We start from the raw sequence: 17,369 nt of genomic DNA on the forward strand, positions 1-17,369 counted from the left end.
CAGATCAAGGGATTGATGGATTGATAGGTACTATCACCCTTGGAAAAGTCAGGATGTTGAAACTAATTTTGTTTACAGGCATGCAACTAGAATTACACTGACACTACTTAAAACATGCCAGGACGTTTTTTTGTATGCTTCTAACCGATTTGATTAAGATACTCAGATCAATATTAAAGTTTAGGATTAAGTAAAATAAACAGAAACAATTTTTTTGGTTCAAAGCTCCAACCCAACCTAACCAAAAGGGTATGTCTGGACCCCAAGGGGGGGGGAGGGAAAAAGTTGTACAAAAAGTGCCTGTACTAAAGATATTTAAACAATTGAGAGGATTTTTAGGTCTTATTTTACTGTACTTAAAAGGTGATAGACAGCAGGAATTTAAAAGTACTGTAACTTAGTTCTTGTGTTAACTCTGCTACATTACAGCAGTTAGGTAAGATTGAATCCAGATGTCACTTCGTTTCTCATGTATTCAAGAGGAGGGAGGAAATATACTGTGGGGGATGATGCTGGCATATGAGAGAAGATCCAGCAGCACAGCATATGCAAATTGGAAGGGTCCGAGTCTGCACATCCCTAATGCAAATACTATATGTAGTTCAGCTAGCAACCACAGGGGACTAGTGAGACACAGGAAGATGAAAATTATGATTACTTTTTTTTTTTTCATCTTTCTTTAATGATAATGATTGTTTTGAATTAATGAAATCTTTTTCGATAAGTTATGTTATTGTAAATTATAGAAAGATTATACATAGTTTGTATTAGATTTTTGTTTGCTGCTTTTCAAATGCCGACAAATTTAGTTTTAAGTAAGGTCAAAAGCACATATCAGAGAACATACCCCAGAAGAGGAACTGCTCCAGCAAACCAAGTTGGCCAAACAGGCTACAGTAATATACCTACCTGATATTTTGATATTGGCGACCAGAAACAGCAGAAACATTGAACCTGATTTTGTTAAAAGTTGCAGTTACAGGTTCCTCAGAGAGAGAGAAGTATAACTTGGAAAGACTAGGTGCATGACTTCGGGTGATGGATGGATGGTTGAGCACCACCTCTGTCTGCCACGTGCACTACTCTCAGTCTGAGCCCAAATACTTCATGGAAGCACTCATGAGTTTAGAGATGCTATGGTAAAAATAGCCAAGAAGCACTGGATAGCCCCAGACTTCAGTTGGGCTGCATAAGCCTATCCCTAATCATTGCACAGCCCAGGAAAAGTGATCACGGTACTAGAAGAAGATAGAAAGGAGTACCTTACAGATGTTATTTCTTCCAGAAACGAAAGATTGATTTTATATAGTTGGTTAAGTGTTGGGTATGTTCTGTGCTCAGACCTGTTGTCAAATTGACTATGGTCTTGCAGGGTAGCAAACACAATAGAAACAATAGGAAAAAAGTAAAATAAATGACAGAAATAATTCGTACATGTGAAGTACTTGAGGTCATAGAGAGTGACAAAGGTACACATTTTATTAAAGACATATTTAGAATGTATCTTGGAGAATTTGAGAATAAATAGGACCCAAAGCAATGAGAGTGTAAAGACTGAATTATACAGTCAAATTGAACTATGATAAGTTTGTTAGAATGTTTATTTTTTAATATGATTGTTAGTCAAGAACTTTCCCAGTGTGAAACGTAGGATGATAGCTTATGGAATACTATTTGGTAAAACTGCTAGAACAAGATGTGATTTCCTACAAGTGTTACAATATGAGCATAGTAACTTGATTCAATATGTGATGCATATATAATAGAAACTAACCAAAGTCCACCACCAGGTGTTTTCTTATGTTCTAGATCCCAATTCAATTGCAGCACCTACAAACTACAACCAGGTGATTGGGTCGTGATAAAGAAGCATCTAAGGAAAAGTCCTAGGACCCAGATACAAGGTCCTTATCAAGTTCTCCTAACTACTCCGATGACAGTAAAGGCGGCAGAAAAGAAAATTTGCATTTGCCTCACACTGCAAGATCGTTATATAAGGGGAGTTGGCGTAATTTGAAGTTATGAATTGATATATGTTGCTAGGCCATAAGCCAGACAATGGCTTGTGAGGATGTACTGTATACTATGATTCGTTCTTGTTATAGTTTTGTTTCTAGTTTTATCAATATCCAGACCTAGTGTAAAGAATGGTCACTATATAGAAGTTTTAGCCAGACTATTTAATACTGTTATAGATGAAATATTTGATGTGTTTGAAATAATTATGAATTAATTGAAATTCCAGATGAAGGATTTGGGACAGTTTAGGCTGATCCTTGAGTATCTCACAGTTACACAGGGAAGTAGGTGTAAAATAATGAGACCTGTTTGCTGTAATTATATAGCTGATAATTTATCTGACCCGATATATGTACACTTAGAGAAAGTTAAGAAATTGAATGACCAGTTTAGGAAGATGCATAATGATCCAGAGTATAATATTGATAGTAATGGATAGTTTACATGGTTGAATATGTCAAGTTGGTTCAAGGGAACAGAAGAATAGTTTTAAGGTATTTTCATGTTAATAGCTAAAGGATTGAAATTACTAGTCATCTACATGATTGTCAGGATAGATATATGACTAATAAGGAAAATACTTACACTTGATTACTGTTCTAGGTTTAAAGCGTCTAAAGAAATGTCAAAGACAACTATGATCCTGCTACATGGACATACCCAGAACTTTTGTGCAATTTGAAAGACAAGAGAACCATTGCTTGGCAGTGACTTATGTGAACAATGTATGGAAATAATTGAAGGCTTTTACAGGAATACGGATGAAAAGAAGATACAGGATTATGGGAACTAAGGGACTCATCACCTATGTGGACTTGAATGGGCACTGCCCCATGCAGCTACCTCGTTAGGAGGGATAACTTGTGTGAAGTAGGGACCAGATACATAGGGGCTGGGCCATGGCTAGGTAAGCTAGAAAGACAATAGTATGTAAAATTTGAATCAAAAGGGGGGAATATGTAGAAGCCATTTTGGAATAAGAATCCATTTTGTATGCCATGTATGCATGGAGAGTGGGTGCACAGGACAGGATGGAGTTAATTATTTGTACAGACCCTGTTATAAGTGCACAGAAAAGCATATGTACATATATGGTAAGGTATGCGATTCCAATGTTTAAACAGAGCTATAGTCTCACTGCAGATAATGAATACCATGTGTTGCGTGGTACGTTATAAAGGAGACTGTCTGTAGAATAAACGCAGAGACATGGAGATGCGTGTGGTGCATAGAGTTGTGAACTGTGTCTCCTTCCTTACACACATGAACATATGTAGCCTTTAGCAAACAAGACTCTGAGGGTGACCAATAAAGAACTAATTCGCTGGCCATAGCTAGTGAGGAGAACTGACAACGTCCACGACACCCCCATTACACTCCTTTACGTCTAGACGAGATCCCTCAGATACAGGCTTCCCTTCCCTGTACGCATGACTCAGGATACACGTCCACGACACCCCCATTACACTCCTTTACATCTAGGCGAGATCCATCAGATACAGGCTTCCCTTCCCTGTACACACGACTCAGGATACACGCCCACGACACCCCCATTACACTCCATTATGTCTAGACGAGATCCGTCAGATACAGGCTTCCCTTCCCGTATACAAGACTCAGGATACATGCCCACAACACCCCATTACACTCCTTTACATCTAGACAAGATCCGTCAGATACAGGCTTCCCTTCCCTGTACACACAACTCAAGATACACGTCCACGACACCCTCATTACACTCATTTACATCTAGGCAAGATCTGTCAGATACAGGCTTCTCTTCCCTGTAAACACGACTCAAGATACACGTCCACGACACCCCCATTACACTCCTTTACGTCTAGACGAGATCCATCAGATACAGGCTTCCCTTCCCTGTATGCATGACTCAGGATACACGTCCACGACACCCTCATTACACTCCTTTACATCTAGGCGAGATCCGTCAGATACAGGCTTCCCTTCCCAGTATGCACGACTCAGGATACACACCCACGACACCCCTGTTACACTCCTTTACGTCTAGGCGAGATCCGTCAGATACAGGCTTCCCTTCCCTGTACACACGACACAGGATACACGCCCACGACACCCCCATTACACTCCTTTACGTCTAGATGAGATCTGTCAGATACAGGCTTCCCTTCCCTGTACACGCGACTCAAGATACACGTACACGACACCCCCATTACACTCCTTTACATCTAGGCGAGATCCGTCAGATACAGGCTTCCCTTCCCCATACACATGACTCAGGATACACGCCAACAACACCCCCATTACACTCCTTTATGTCTAGATGAGATCCGTCAGATACAGACTTCCCTTCCCTGTACACATGACTCAAGATACACGCCCACAACACCCCCATTACACTCCTATACATCTAGGCTAGATCCTACAGATACAGGCTTCCCTTCCCTGTACACACGACTCAGGATACACATCCACGACACCCCCATTACACTCCTTTACGTCTAGGCAAGATCTGTCAGATACAGGCTTCTCTTCCCCGTATGCATGACTCAGGATACACACCCACAACACCCCCATTACACTGCTTTACGTCTAGATGATATCCGTCAGATACAGACTTCCCTTCCCTCTACACATGACTCAAGATACACGCCCACAACACTCCCATTACACTCCTTTACGTCTAGACGAGATCCATCAGATACAGGCTTCCCTTCCCTGTACACACGACTCAAGATACACGTCCACGACACCCCCATTACACTCCTTTACATCTAGGCGAGATCCGTCAGATACAGGCTTCCCTTCCCTGTATCTGACGGATACACGCCCACGAAACCCCCATTATGCTCCTTTATGTCTAGAGGAGATCCGTAAGATACAGGCTTCTCTTCCCCGTACGCACGACTCAGGATACACACCCACGACACCCCCATTACACTCCTTTATGTCTAGATGAGATTCGTCAGATACAGGTTTCCTTTCCCGTACGCAAGACTCAGGATACACGTCCACGACACGCCCATTACACTCCTTTACGTGTAGGTGAGATCCGTCAGATACAGGCTTCCCCTCCCTGTACGCACGACTCAGGATACACGCCCACGACATACCCATTACACTCCTTACGTCTAGACGAGATCCGTCAGATACAGGCTTCCCTTCCCCGTATGCACGACTCAGGATACACACCCACAACACCCCCATTACACTCCTTTACGTCTAGATGATATCCGTCAGATACAGACTTCCCTTACCTGTACACACGACTCAGGATACACGCCCACGAAACCCCCATTATGCTCCTTTATGTCTAGACGAGATCCGTCAGATACAGGCTTCTCTCCCCGTATGCACGACTCAGGATACATGCCCACGACACCCCCATTACACTCCTTTATGTCTAGACGAGATCCGTCAGATACAGGCTTCCCTTCCCTGTATGCATGACTCGGGATACACGTCCACGACACCCCCATTACACTCCTTTACGTCTAGATGAGATCCCTCAGATACAGGCTTCCCTTCCCCGTACGCACGACTCAGGATACACGCCTACGACACCCCCATTACGCTCCTTTATGTCTAGGCGAGATCCGTCAGATACAGGCTTCCCTTCCCCGTATGCATTACTCAGGATACATGCCCACGACACCCCTGTTACACTCCTTTACGTCTAGATGAGATCCGTCAGATACAGGCTTCCCTTCCCTGTACACCCGACTCAAGATACACGTCCACGACACCCCCATTACACTCCTTTACATCTAGACGAGATCCGTCAGATACAGGCTTCCCCCCTTCCCTGTACACACAACTCAAGATACATGTCCACGACACCCTCATTACACTCCTTTACATCTAGGCAAGATCTGTCAGATACAGGCTTCTCTTCCCTGTAAACACGACTCAAGATACACGCCCACGACACCCCCATTACACTCCTTTACATCTAGGCGAGATCCGTCAGATACAGGCTTCCCTTCCCCATACGCATGACTCAGGATACACGCCCACAACACCCCCATTACACTCCTTTACGTCTAGATGATATCCGTCAGATACAGACTTCCCTTCCCTGTACACACGACTCAGGATACACGCCCACGACACTCCCATTACACTCCTTTACGTCTAAATGAGATCCGTCAGATACAGGCTTCCCTTCCCTGTACACACGACTCAGGATACACGTCCACGACACCCCCATTACACTCCTTTACATCTAGGCGAGATCCGTCAGATACAGGCTTCCCTTCCTAGTATGCACGACTCAGAATACACACCCACGACACCCCTGTTACACTCCTTTACGTCTAGGCGAGATCCGTCAGATACAGGCTTCCCTTCCCTGTACACACGACACAGGATACACGCCCACGACACCCCCATTACACTCCTTTACGTCTAGATGAGATCTGTCAGATACAGGCTTCCCTTCCCTGTACACGCGACTCAAGATACATGTACACGACACCCCCATTACACTCCTTTACATCTAGGCGAGATCCGTCAGATACAGGCTTCCCTTCCCCATACACATGACTCAGGATACACGCCAACAACACCCCCATTACACTCCTTTATGTCTAGATGAGATCCGTCAGATACAGACTTCCCTTCCCTGTACACATGACTCAAGATACACGCCCACAACACCCCCATTACACTCCTATACATCTAGGCTAGATCCTACAGATACAGGCTTCCCTTCCCTGTACACACGACTCAGGATACACGTCCACGACACCCCCATTACACTCCTTTACGTCTAGGCAAGATCTGTCAGATACAGGCTTCTCTTCCCCGTATGCATGACTCAGGATACACACCCACAACACCGTCATTACACTGCTTTACGTCTAGATGATATCCGTCAGATACAGACTTCCCTTCTCTCTACACATGACTCAAGATACACGCCCACAACACTCCCATTACACTCCTTTACGTCTAGACGAGATCCATCAGATACAGGCTTCCCTTCCCTGTACACACGACTCAAGATACACGTCCACGACACCCCCATTACACTCCTTTACATCTAGGCGAGATCCGTCAGATACAGGCTTCCCTTCCCTGTACACACGACTCAGGATACACGCCCACGAAACCCCCATTATGCTCCTTTATGTTTAGAGGAGATCCGTAAGATACAGGCTTCTCTTCCCCGTACGCACGACTCAGGATACACGTCCACAACACCCCATTACACTCCTTTACATCTAGACAAGATCCGTCAGATACAGGCTTCCCCCCTTCCCTGTACACACAACTCAAGATACACGTCCACGACACCCTCATTACACTCCTTTACATCTAGGCAAGATCTGTCAGATACAGGCTTCTCTTCCCTGTAAACACGACTCAAGATACACGTCCACGACACCCCCATTACACTCCTTTACATCTAGGCGAGATCCGTCAGATACAGGCTTCCTTTCCCCATACGCATGACTCAGGATACACGCCCACAACACCCCCATTACACTCCTTTACGTCTAGATGATATCCGTCAGATACAGACTTCCCTTCCCTGTACACACGACTCAGGATACACGCCCACGACACTCCCATTACACTCCTTTACGTCTAAATGAGATCCGTCAGATACAGGCTTCCCTTCCCTGTACACACGACTCAGGATACACGTCCACGACACCCCTATTACACTCCTTTATTTCTAGGCAAGATCTGTCAGATACAGGCTTCTCTTCCCTGTAAACACGACTCAAGATACACGTCCACGACACCCCCATTACACTCCTTTACATCTAGGCGAGATCCGTCAGATACAGGCTTCCCTTCCCCATACGCATGACTCAGGATACACGCCCACAACACCCCCATTACACTCCTTTACGTCTAGATGATATCCGTCAGATACAGACTTCCCTTCCCTGTACACACGACTCAAGATACACGCCCACAACACTCCCATTACACTCCTTTACGTCTAGACGAGATCCATCAGATACAGGCTTCCCTTCCCTGTACACACGACTCAAGATACACGTCCACAACACCCCCATTACACTCCTTTACATCTAGGCGAGATCGGTAACACTTGGTTGCTTTGCTCTGTTGCTTATCTGGGTGTTATGGTCGCGAATGTAGCAATGTATATTAGCCATGTACTGTATTGTATTGTACTTGAAGTCACTGTAAGTCAACCTATTTGCCTATGTACTTTGCTGCAGAACACTTGTGGCGCCATATAAATAAATGATAATAATAATAATAATAATGATAATAATAATAATGAAGAAGAAAGATCTGTGCAACAGGATGTAGTGAGGATCCCGGCAGTCGGGATCCTAACTATCAGAATTCTGGCTCTGGAATCCCTAAGGTCATCAGAATACAGGCTCCAGAATCAGAGCCGTAACTAGACTTCTTGGTGCCCTGTGCCAGAGAGAGTATTGGCGCATCTACATACCTCCCAACTTTTGAAGAGAGGGATGCACTCTCCGAGATGCTGGGCAGCCCCCCAGGCTCTCCCTGCGCTAGTGAACAGATACCATGCGATGCGTACGGCATCTGTTCACCTTCTGCACACCCCAGCGGCTGTGCTCTCCCCAACTTCCCCTCCACCGCGGGACACTGTGGCCCACGGGTGGAACAGCGGGACAGTCCCATAAAAACGGGACTGTCCCACTGAATGCGGGACAGTTGGGAAATATGCACCTAAAAAAGGGCCATAGCCTCATAGGGAAGGGTCAGGGAAGAGATAGGGGCACCAGGAGATGCTGGGGATAACAGAAGAGGAAGCTACAATTGAGGATGATAATAAACAGGAAAATTGACAGACCCAAACAGCGTCCCATGCCCTGCGGTGCCCTGTGCCATGGCACTGGTCGCACCACCCTAGTTAGGGCCCTGTCCAGAATACCAGCGGTCACAATCCCAATGGTGAGCATTAGGGTTGGGGTTAGGGTTAGGCTGCGGGAAGGGACAGTTAGGGTTAGGCTGCAAGACAGGAGGGTTAGGGATAGGCTGCGGGTGGGGTGGGTGAGGTTTACGCTGAGGGAGGGATGAGTTAGGGTTAGGCTGTGGGAGGGGTGGGTTAGGGAGAAGGTTAGGGTTAGGCTGCGGGAGGGGACGGTTAGGGTTAGGCTGCGGGTGGGGTGGGTTAGGGTTAGGCTTCGGGAGGGGTGTATTAGGGCAAGGCACTGGGGGGTAGGTTTTGGGGAGGGTTATGCTGCTGTGAAGGTGGATTAGGGTTAGGCTGCAGGAGTGGTGGGTTAGGGGGAGCTTCAGGGGTGGGCTGGGCCGAAGGGCAGGGTGCCATCTGCCCCCCAGGCCGGCACAATTTAAGTGATTCAGGGCCGCTTTGTGCTATTATATGTGTAAAGTGAAGCTGCAGTGGCTAACCAAAAATGGCTGCCCCTACACCAGGCTTCAAAAATATGGCCACCGCCAACCAATAGAGAGCTAGGTTTTCTTTCCCAGGAACCCAAGGGGTTGGAGAGTCGAAAAAGAGGGCTTGTCGATGGAGTTTGTCAGGACTCCTGCTGCTCATGCCTTCCCCAGATTAACCATTGCTGCTGCTGCCTGTAAAGGGAGAGGGATGTTCATCCTGCTGGGTCCACACTGACAGCAGGTAAGATTCAGCACTGGGCACACCATAATACTGGGCAGCACTGGCACTGGGCACACCATAGTAATGTGCAGCACTGGGCACACCATAGTACTGGGCAGCACTGGCACACCATAGTAATGTGCAGCACTGGCCACACCATAGTACTGGGCAGCACTTTCCCTCCATATTATTGGGCAGCACTGGCACACCATAGTACTGGGCAGCACTGGGCACACCATAGTAATGTGCAGCACTGGCCACACCATAGTACTGGGCAGCACTGGGCACACCATAGTAATGTGCAGCACTGGGCACACCATAGTACTGGCAGAAGTGGCACACCATAGTATTGGGCTGCACTGGGCACATCATAGTACTGTGCAGCTCTGAGCACACCACCATACCCCAGCTTTGGTAGGCTGTGACTCCTAGCAGCAGTGTACTAAGTTACAGATATATCCACCTATGAGGCATGCCCTATGGACCATTATCTAGGCTACTTTCCCAAATGCCACAATCACAGTAACTTATGCCGGGTACACACTACGCCAACGGCCCAATTAATTGACAAACCCACAGACCGAGTAGACAATTTTGGTAAGCGTCCACACTTACCAATGGGATGCTCAATCTGTCTGGCAGGCATCACAACTGGGTGTGCATTTAAATTTAGCCGCACAGTTGTGATGTCAGTGTCGACGTTTCCTGCCGGCCAGTGTATGTGTCAGTCGGTGGATGTGCACAATGTATCTGCAAGATATAGAGCATCTGTCATGCTGCTCAGCAGACACGATATATCTTGTGTGTACACTCGAGAAAACAAACTTAATATATAGTTTGTTGGCTGTACTATCAATATATTGCATAGTGTGTACCCAGCATTACTGTGGTTCTGCCTTTGTGCACTGAGAGTAATCGGACGGGGCAGTATGTGATGATGTGAGGTGGACCTTGGAGGGGCTGTCAGGTAGTTATTGTACGTACTGTATATTACTTCCTATATTTGATATCGGTCACTAAAATAGTCTGTCAATCAGGGCTGGTAGGTGATATATTTGACTATAACTCTTAAGGCACACATCCACTAGACCAGAGGTTCCCAAAGTCCGCTGTTACAGTCCAGGTATTAAGGATATCCATGCTTGAGTCCAGATGGTTAAATTAAATTGACTGAGGTACTAATTAAGTCACCTGTGCTCAAGCATGGATATCCTTAAAATGTGGACTGTAATGGCGGACTTTGGGAACCTCTACACTGGACGATTTATCTGAACAATAACTATATAGTTATCGTTCATAAATCATTTGCAAATCGCTTGCAAAAATGTCTTAAACGACCAGTGATGCGCTCTCCCGCTGGACGTTTAGACATCTATCATCGGGCAAACATACTGAACAACCTGACGATAACGTCAGGTTCAGCATGTTTGCAGATGATTGATGTGCCTACACTGACTGACTGCTCGTTCAGTGTAGCCACATCACTGACTGACAAACGACTGCATGATTACAATGTCATAATCGTGCAGTCGTTTTCATATCTTTAAGTGGATGTGTGCCTTTAGACAAAATTATTTTTCATATATTTCATTACACATTTAAATCGCTTCCCCACAACTATTTTGCAATTGCACTGAGCTGGCAGAAAAGCTGGGGCCAGGGGATTGCATTTGCCCCCCAGGCTAAAAGTTTCCAGGGGTGGGTTAGGTTTAGGCTGTGGGAGGGGTGGGTTAGGAGAAGTGTTAGGGTTAGGCTGCGGGAGGGGTGGGTTAGGGTTAGGCTGCAGGAGTGGTGGGTTAGGGGGAGGGTTAAAGCTAGGCTACAGGAGGGGTGGGTTAGGGTTAGACTGCGGGAGTGGTGGGTTAGGAGGAGGATTAGGCTACGGGAGTGGTGGGTTAGAGTTAGGATGCGGGACGGGTGGGTTAGGGTAAGGGTTAGAATACTCACCAACATGAGTCAGCATTTTGACCTTCAGGATTCCGGAGCCGGCATTGTCACCTTCAGGATCCTGTACCCAACCCCAGTTCATCTCAGAATCAGCCACATAATGTGGACTTGCTGATAAATCAGAAATATATGTATGGGCACCTTTAATATACTGTTGTTACATGTTGGAACAAAATTTATAATAGCCTGTTTTTTTCAGTGTGCTTTTCTTTCTTTGTATGTCTCTGTCTATATATGTTTAGGAAATACATTTTAGAGTTTTCTTAATAAACCAGACTCTGCCTTTGAACAAAGCTTGACCAGTATCTACAACAATTCAGGTCAGCACAATCTGTTTGTTTGTTTGTTTGTTTGTTTGTTTTTGTCTAACAGACCTATGTTTTACTGCTATTGAATAGCTGAAGTATACATAATACACTATTGATCCAGAGACAGCTATATTAAAAATACGTATATACAGTATGTACATATATTAATGAACCCAAAGCGGTACTCCAGATGTCCACTCTATACAACAAGACTGTTATAAATGTGTGTGGCAAGCGCACTCCCTTTAGATATCAGGTGCTAGCTAGACTAACTGAAGTAGGACATTGGGTTAATTGCCCACAGGTTAAATTATGTTTACATATAGTCAATCCAAACGTCTGGCGTGTTGAAAAAACAAACCATAGGTAATCTATATCAACTTGTTTAGTGAAATAAAGTGAAAAAAATTGCAATATATATACGTGTTATATTAATCAATAAATATACAGTGAAATAAAGTACATAAAATAAGTTTTAGCTTCCAGAAATAGCTTTAAAACTACTTATTCACAAGTATAAAAAAGAAGGTCCAAACATGTATCAACAAAATTAAAATCAATAAATCCATTATTTAATTATAGCAGCAGCTAGGTAATCTACAATTGTGCAAACAGTGCTATGTGCTGTGCAAAATATATAAACAATCCTTTTGTTGTTTCATACAGCTTTCAGATAATTAATGTACTTCATAAATACCATAAAAAGCTTACACAGAACTATTGGTCAGTCATAAAAATACACAGAGGAAAAGAAATGACATATTCAAAAATAATAAGAATTTTTTTAAAAAAAAATGCTTATCTAATAAAACAGTTCAAAGTTCATAAGGCAGGAGGAGGCAGCTTCCCAACATGTTTCATCCACTTAGTACTTCATATATATAAAATCCAATATGGACTGCCCTCTCTGATGATTGCCCGGGTGCCCTCCTCTATATGAATGTGCATAAACGTAAATCACAGGCGGCACTCTAGGTCTTATAAATGAAGTCTCTTGTATTTAAAGCATGTCACACAAAACAACAAAGTTTCAGGGTGTGAAAAAAGTTACCTTGAAAAAACAGCATTGTACATTCTGAAACGTTAATATATATATACACACACAATTTCTGCCTATAAACTTCTGTAATTGTACTGTAAATGTAATAATTTTTAGTGAATGCATTTAATTAAAAAGGATCTTCTGTATATGCAGCAACAATATAAGGTTCCACACCACCTCCTTCCTCCCTAAGCCCATACCTGATTTAGGGTATGTAACGAGGTAGACATCATCGTCGAAGACATGATACTCATTCTCCAAATATTCCAGCCTTTCTTGTGAGTAGATGATAGAAGCAAAATTAATCCCTCTGTGTTGGAAGTAGTCTGTATCCATTATGTCTCTTCAGACAGAAATAAAACACGATAGAAATCCAGAAACTAATCTCTTTTATAGAAATATACTAATATCTGCAGATAAATATAAAAATATATGGGAGTGCTTTAAATGCCTATTTTCACATGAATTGCAAAGTACAAATCATGTCATACTGCCAGAATATCCTCTGTGATCTCACACTTTTGGTTTTATGTGAGTAAATAAAGCAGTACAACCAGGATGACACCAATTATTGTTAACACAAGTTAAAACGTGCTGCTTCAAAGGAAACTGAAACATTTATAGCTGTGTGCTTTAAACTGCCCATCCCACAATCCCACATATTGCAAAACACTGGACCTGCCCAGGGTTATGATGTAGTATTGGTACAGCACCTCCAAATTAGTCTGCAGCTGCAGACGGAATTAGTATGAAATCCCGACAGCGGCAGCCCGACATGGGTGAAAAGAAAATCCCGATCGTCCAAAGGTAAGTATTTACTAACCCTATTCTACCCCCTAACCCTCTCTTAGGGGTGTCTAACCCTAACCCCTCCCCAAGTGCCTAACCCTAATCCCCCCTCTAAGTGCCTAAACCTAACCCCCCCCTTCCCTGCCGCTTAAACCTAAGTCCCCTGGGGGGGTGCCTAACCCTAGCCACCCCAAGGGGGGTGCCTAACCCTAACCCCCCCTTCCCCTAGCGTAACCATAACCTAACCCTAAGTCCCCCCTGGGAGCCCCTAACATAACCCTCTAACCCCCGGGCCCGGTGCCCGGCTTACCTTCGGTCAGTAAGCCGGGTGTCGGGCTCGGGGTAGGTCTAATGACAGGCACTAGTGTAAATAAATAATAAATTTATACAGCAGCAGTTACCTACGTAGTGGGTTATTTTTTGTATTACAAAAATGATAGGTTTTAAGATGATTTTTATTTTTCTACAAAATGATTTGCTACACTGTGGGTGAATGGAAAATTGTGAATTATAGTACAAACTGAGTAATTTGGTTGGAGTCTCCGATATCCAAAATGCTTGGGACCAGGGGTATTTTGGATAACGGAATATTCCGTATTTTGGAATAATTGCATATCATAATGAAATATCTTGGGAATGGGACCCAAATATACACACAGAATGCATTTATGTGTTATATACACCTTATACACACAGCCTGCAGGTCATTTTATACAATATTTTCAATAAGTTTGTGGCTCAAACAAAGTTTGTGTACATACATAAAATTCAGTTATGTTTCATATACACCCTATACACAAAGCCTGAAGGTAATTTTATACAATATTTGTAATAATTTGTGCCTTAGACAAAGTTTGTGTACATTGAACCATCAAAAAATCAAAGGTTTCATTATCTCAGTCATGGCAAAAAAATTCCGTATTTCAGAATATTCCGTATTTCGGAATATTTGGATATGGGAGACTCAACCTGTAATGTGTTTGTATATAATTAAAATATATGGTTTTGATTTTTAGTGAACTATATAACTTTATGATCCAATTAATTCTTGAAAGTTAATTACAGGGTGTGACAGTAAAGGGACCATAATTTCATGTTCATTATACAACAGCCATAATTAATGTTTTCCTATTCAGGGCTGTCAGCAGCTCTAATAGGCAGAATGCCACCACATTTAGTAAGTATACTATTTAAAGCATGGAGAGAAAAGCAAGATGTATCCAATGCAATTTCTGATCAAGAATAATGAGACTCACAACGAACATCAACTTCCTCATCAGTAATATCTTCGAACATCGTGAGTGGACTGAAAGTGAATTCGGAGCAGTGAGAGCAATTCCTCTGGCACGTTAGTTCACTTTCAGTTACAGTTTTTACATACAGGAAAAATAAAAAAAGGTTACATTTAATTTTACGTTTATCTTAGTTATTAATTTGTTAGCTTTCATACATTTTACTTTGTACAGCACAGGGGTGTATCTATAATGGGTGCAGGGTGTGCGGTGGACCCCCGGGTCCAGTGGGGGCCCGCACCACACACCCTGTACCCATATTATCTGAAACTTACCTCTCCGAGGTCCCGCATTGGGTTGGCTCAGCGCTGCACAAAACGCAGGAAAATGTTGGCCGCAGCATGTGCAGTAGACTCTGGGCACACCCTAGTGCCATAGTCTACTGATGCTGCAGTGGCCAGCCAGCCACGTCGGTTAGCTGCCGGCCACTGGGGAGAGAGGAAGGGGCCCCGGACGGGGAATGCACACAGGCCCCCTCCTCTCTTAAGACGCCCCTGGTAAAGCACCATATTTTCCCATATTAACAGATGTTGGAACTACTGTAAAAAAAAATCTTCCCCATACCTTGAATAATATACTAACTAAATTTGTTGGCATTCTGCTACAGACAGCTCTGAATAAGCGAACTCTAATTATGGCCACGTTGTATATACGTATATTTTACCTAGTACTAGATTGTGCACTAGTAGCCATACATTCAGGGCTGGCACTGCCACTAGGTTGAAACCAACAAGGTCTCTTAGGACGCAAGGGTTCAGGAGGGGTAAGTGGCTAACTTAATGCTACTCATTCATTGTTCTTGTGTAACCCGTGGCAACCCCGCACTAGGCAGCAAGCAGCTGCCATGAAGGTAAAGCAGTTAGCAGATACTCACTTGTAAAGCTGCCTGCTGCTGTTCATTGTCGTTTGTAATTGACAGTGAGTATGGCAATGGGCTATGAGGAGAAGAAGATGCCCTTCCAAATGCTCCACATAAGATAAGAAATGGCAGGCGGAGCAATACCTGAGGGAGGAGGGGCGTATGAGTGGGATGGCCCATCTAGGGCACCAGAAGCATCTGCCTACATTACTGTGGTAAAGGGAAAAACTACTACCAACTTCTACTAAAGTGCGACCCTAAACAATCAAGCATCACCCACCTGTTCTAGTAGGAGATGTATCAAAGAGAGATAAAGTTGTCCATTGTAACCAATCAGCTTCTGTCATTTCATAGACTGTGGTAGATAAATGACAGCTAAAGGCTGATTGGCAACTTCTCCGCTTTATCTCTTTCTAAGGTTTGATACATCTCCCCCTTTAACCCTAAAATATTTTCCGTATGTAATCTGTCTAGGGTAGTGAAGTTATATTTAATGCAACTGAATTGGCTTTTGGGTATAGCTCTCAAACATTTTGGTCATTATTAACTACCTGAATATAAATAGGAATTCATATCAATTATAATGGTTATTCGCCATAGAATTAGCGGTCCTGTCGGAGACCAGGGTTGCAACAGTGGGTGATGCAGACACATGGGCCACAATTGTAACTTCCTAGACAGCCTTTTTATCCCTAGCAGGCTCCCGTTGGCAGGAGCTTGCTACTAAGATACTGGACCATGCCTATGAAGTGCACTATAGAAGACAGAACCAGAAAAGGACAGAAAAAAAAGTAGAGTTACATTAACTTTGACTTAGATAAGGGCCTGATTCAGAGATGGACGCTAATGCGATTTTCATGCAGATGGAACGATTGTTTGCCATCGCGCATGCGTATAAGCCGCACTGCTCATGTGCACCAATTGCATTGCGATTATAGACGTACAGAGGATCCCATCACAAAGTGACTGACAGGTTGTCAGCATTTGGGGGTGGTATTGGGGAGGGGTCAGAAAAACACAGGAGTGCCTGTCCATTTAAACGCCGTTTCATGGCCATGCATGAATTAGCCACTGCAAGTGCATACGCAGCTCTGCATGTCAGAAGAGCCCCCAAGGCTGCGGCAGGTCAGACCTGCCGCAAGGGTAAGATGGCCTCCGATGTGCGTTGATGTTACAGATATTTACGCAGGTATGCGTTGATGCACGCAGGTAAGAAGGCAGCACTGGGTGTCTTTATGCTCGGGTGATCTTTGCTAACATTAGCATATTTTTGCTGTTGCGTATGAAATCGCAGCTGTGATCGCATTAGCGTCCGTCTATGAATCAGGCCCTAAGTGCTCAACCAGTAATTTTTGCTGCAGTCACGTTAAACAGCCCTTCTAGTCGTGCCTAGTCCCGTGCAAGTTTACTCATGCAGAGCGTCTTTTCATTCATCTTTTTCGCCATAAATGCATGAATAAGTCGCACAAACATATTAAAATGATATGCGCCATGTGTATGTTCTGTGTGCGACTGCAGTTGTATCTGTATACAAAATGCTATGTGACAGTGTCAC

The 17,369-nt window shown here is 44.0% G+C and overlaps 1 protein-coding gene across 1 annotated transcript in view; it reads right to left on the reverse strand.

The window, feature by feature from the left end:
* Positions 1-13,210, reverse strand: part of LOC148508416 (sulfotransferase 2B1-like) — a 34,134-nt gene extending 20,924 nt beyond the window's left edge. The window contains exon 1 of the mRNA XM_088444468.1: positions 13,075-13,210. Within this exon, the coding sequence (XP_088300594.1) occupies positions 13,075-13,210 (136 nt within the window). The remainder of the gene's footprint in view (positions 1-13,074) is intronic.
* Between the last annotated feature and the right edge of the window lie 4,159 nt (positions 13,211-17,369).

The sequence above is a fragment of the Taudactylus pleione genome, unplaced genomic scaffold, assembly GCF_031769625.1.
Source record: "Taudactylus pleione unplaced genomic scaffold, aTauple2 ptg000366l, whole genome shotgun sequence".
In the NCBI taxonomy this organism is placed as follows: Eukaryota; Metazoa; Chordata; class Amphibia; order Anura; family Myobatrachidae; genus Taudactylus; species Taudactylus pleione.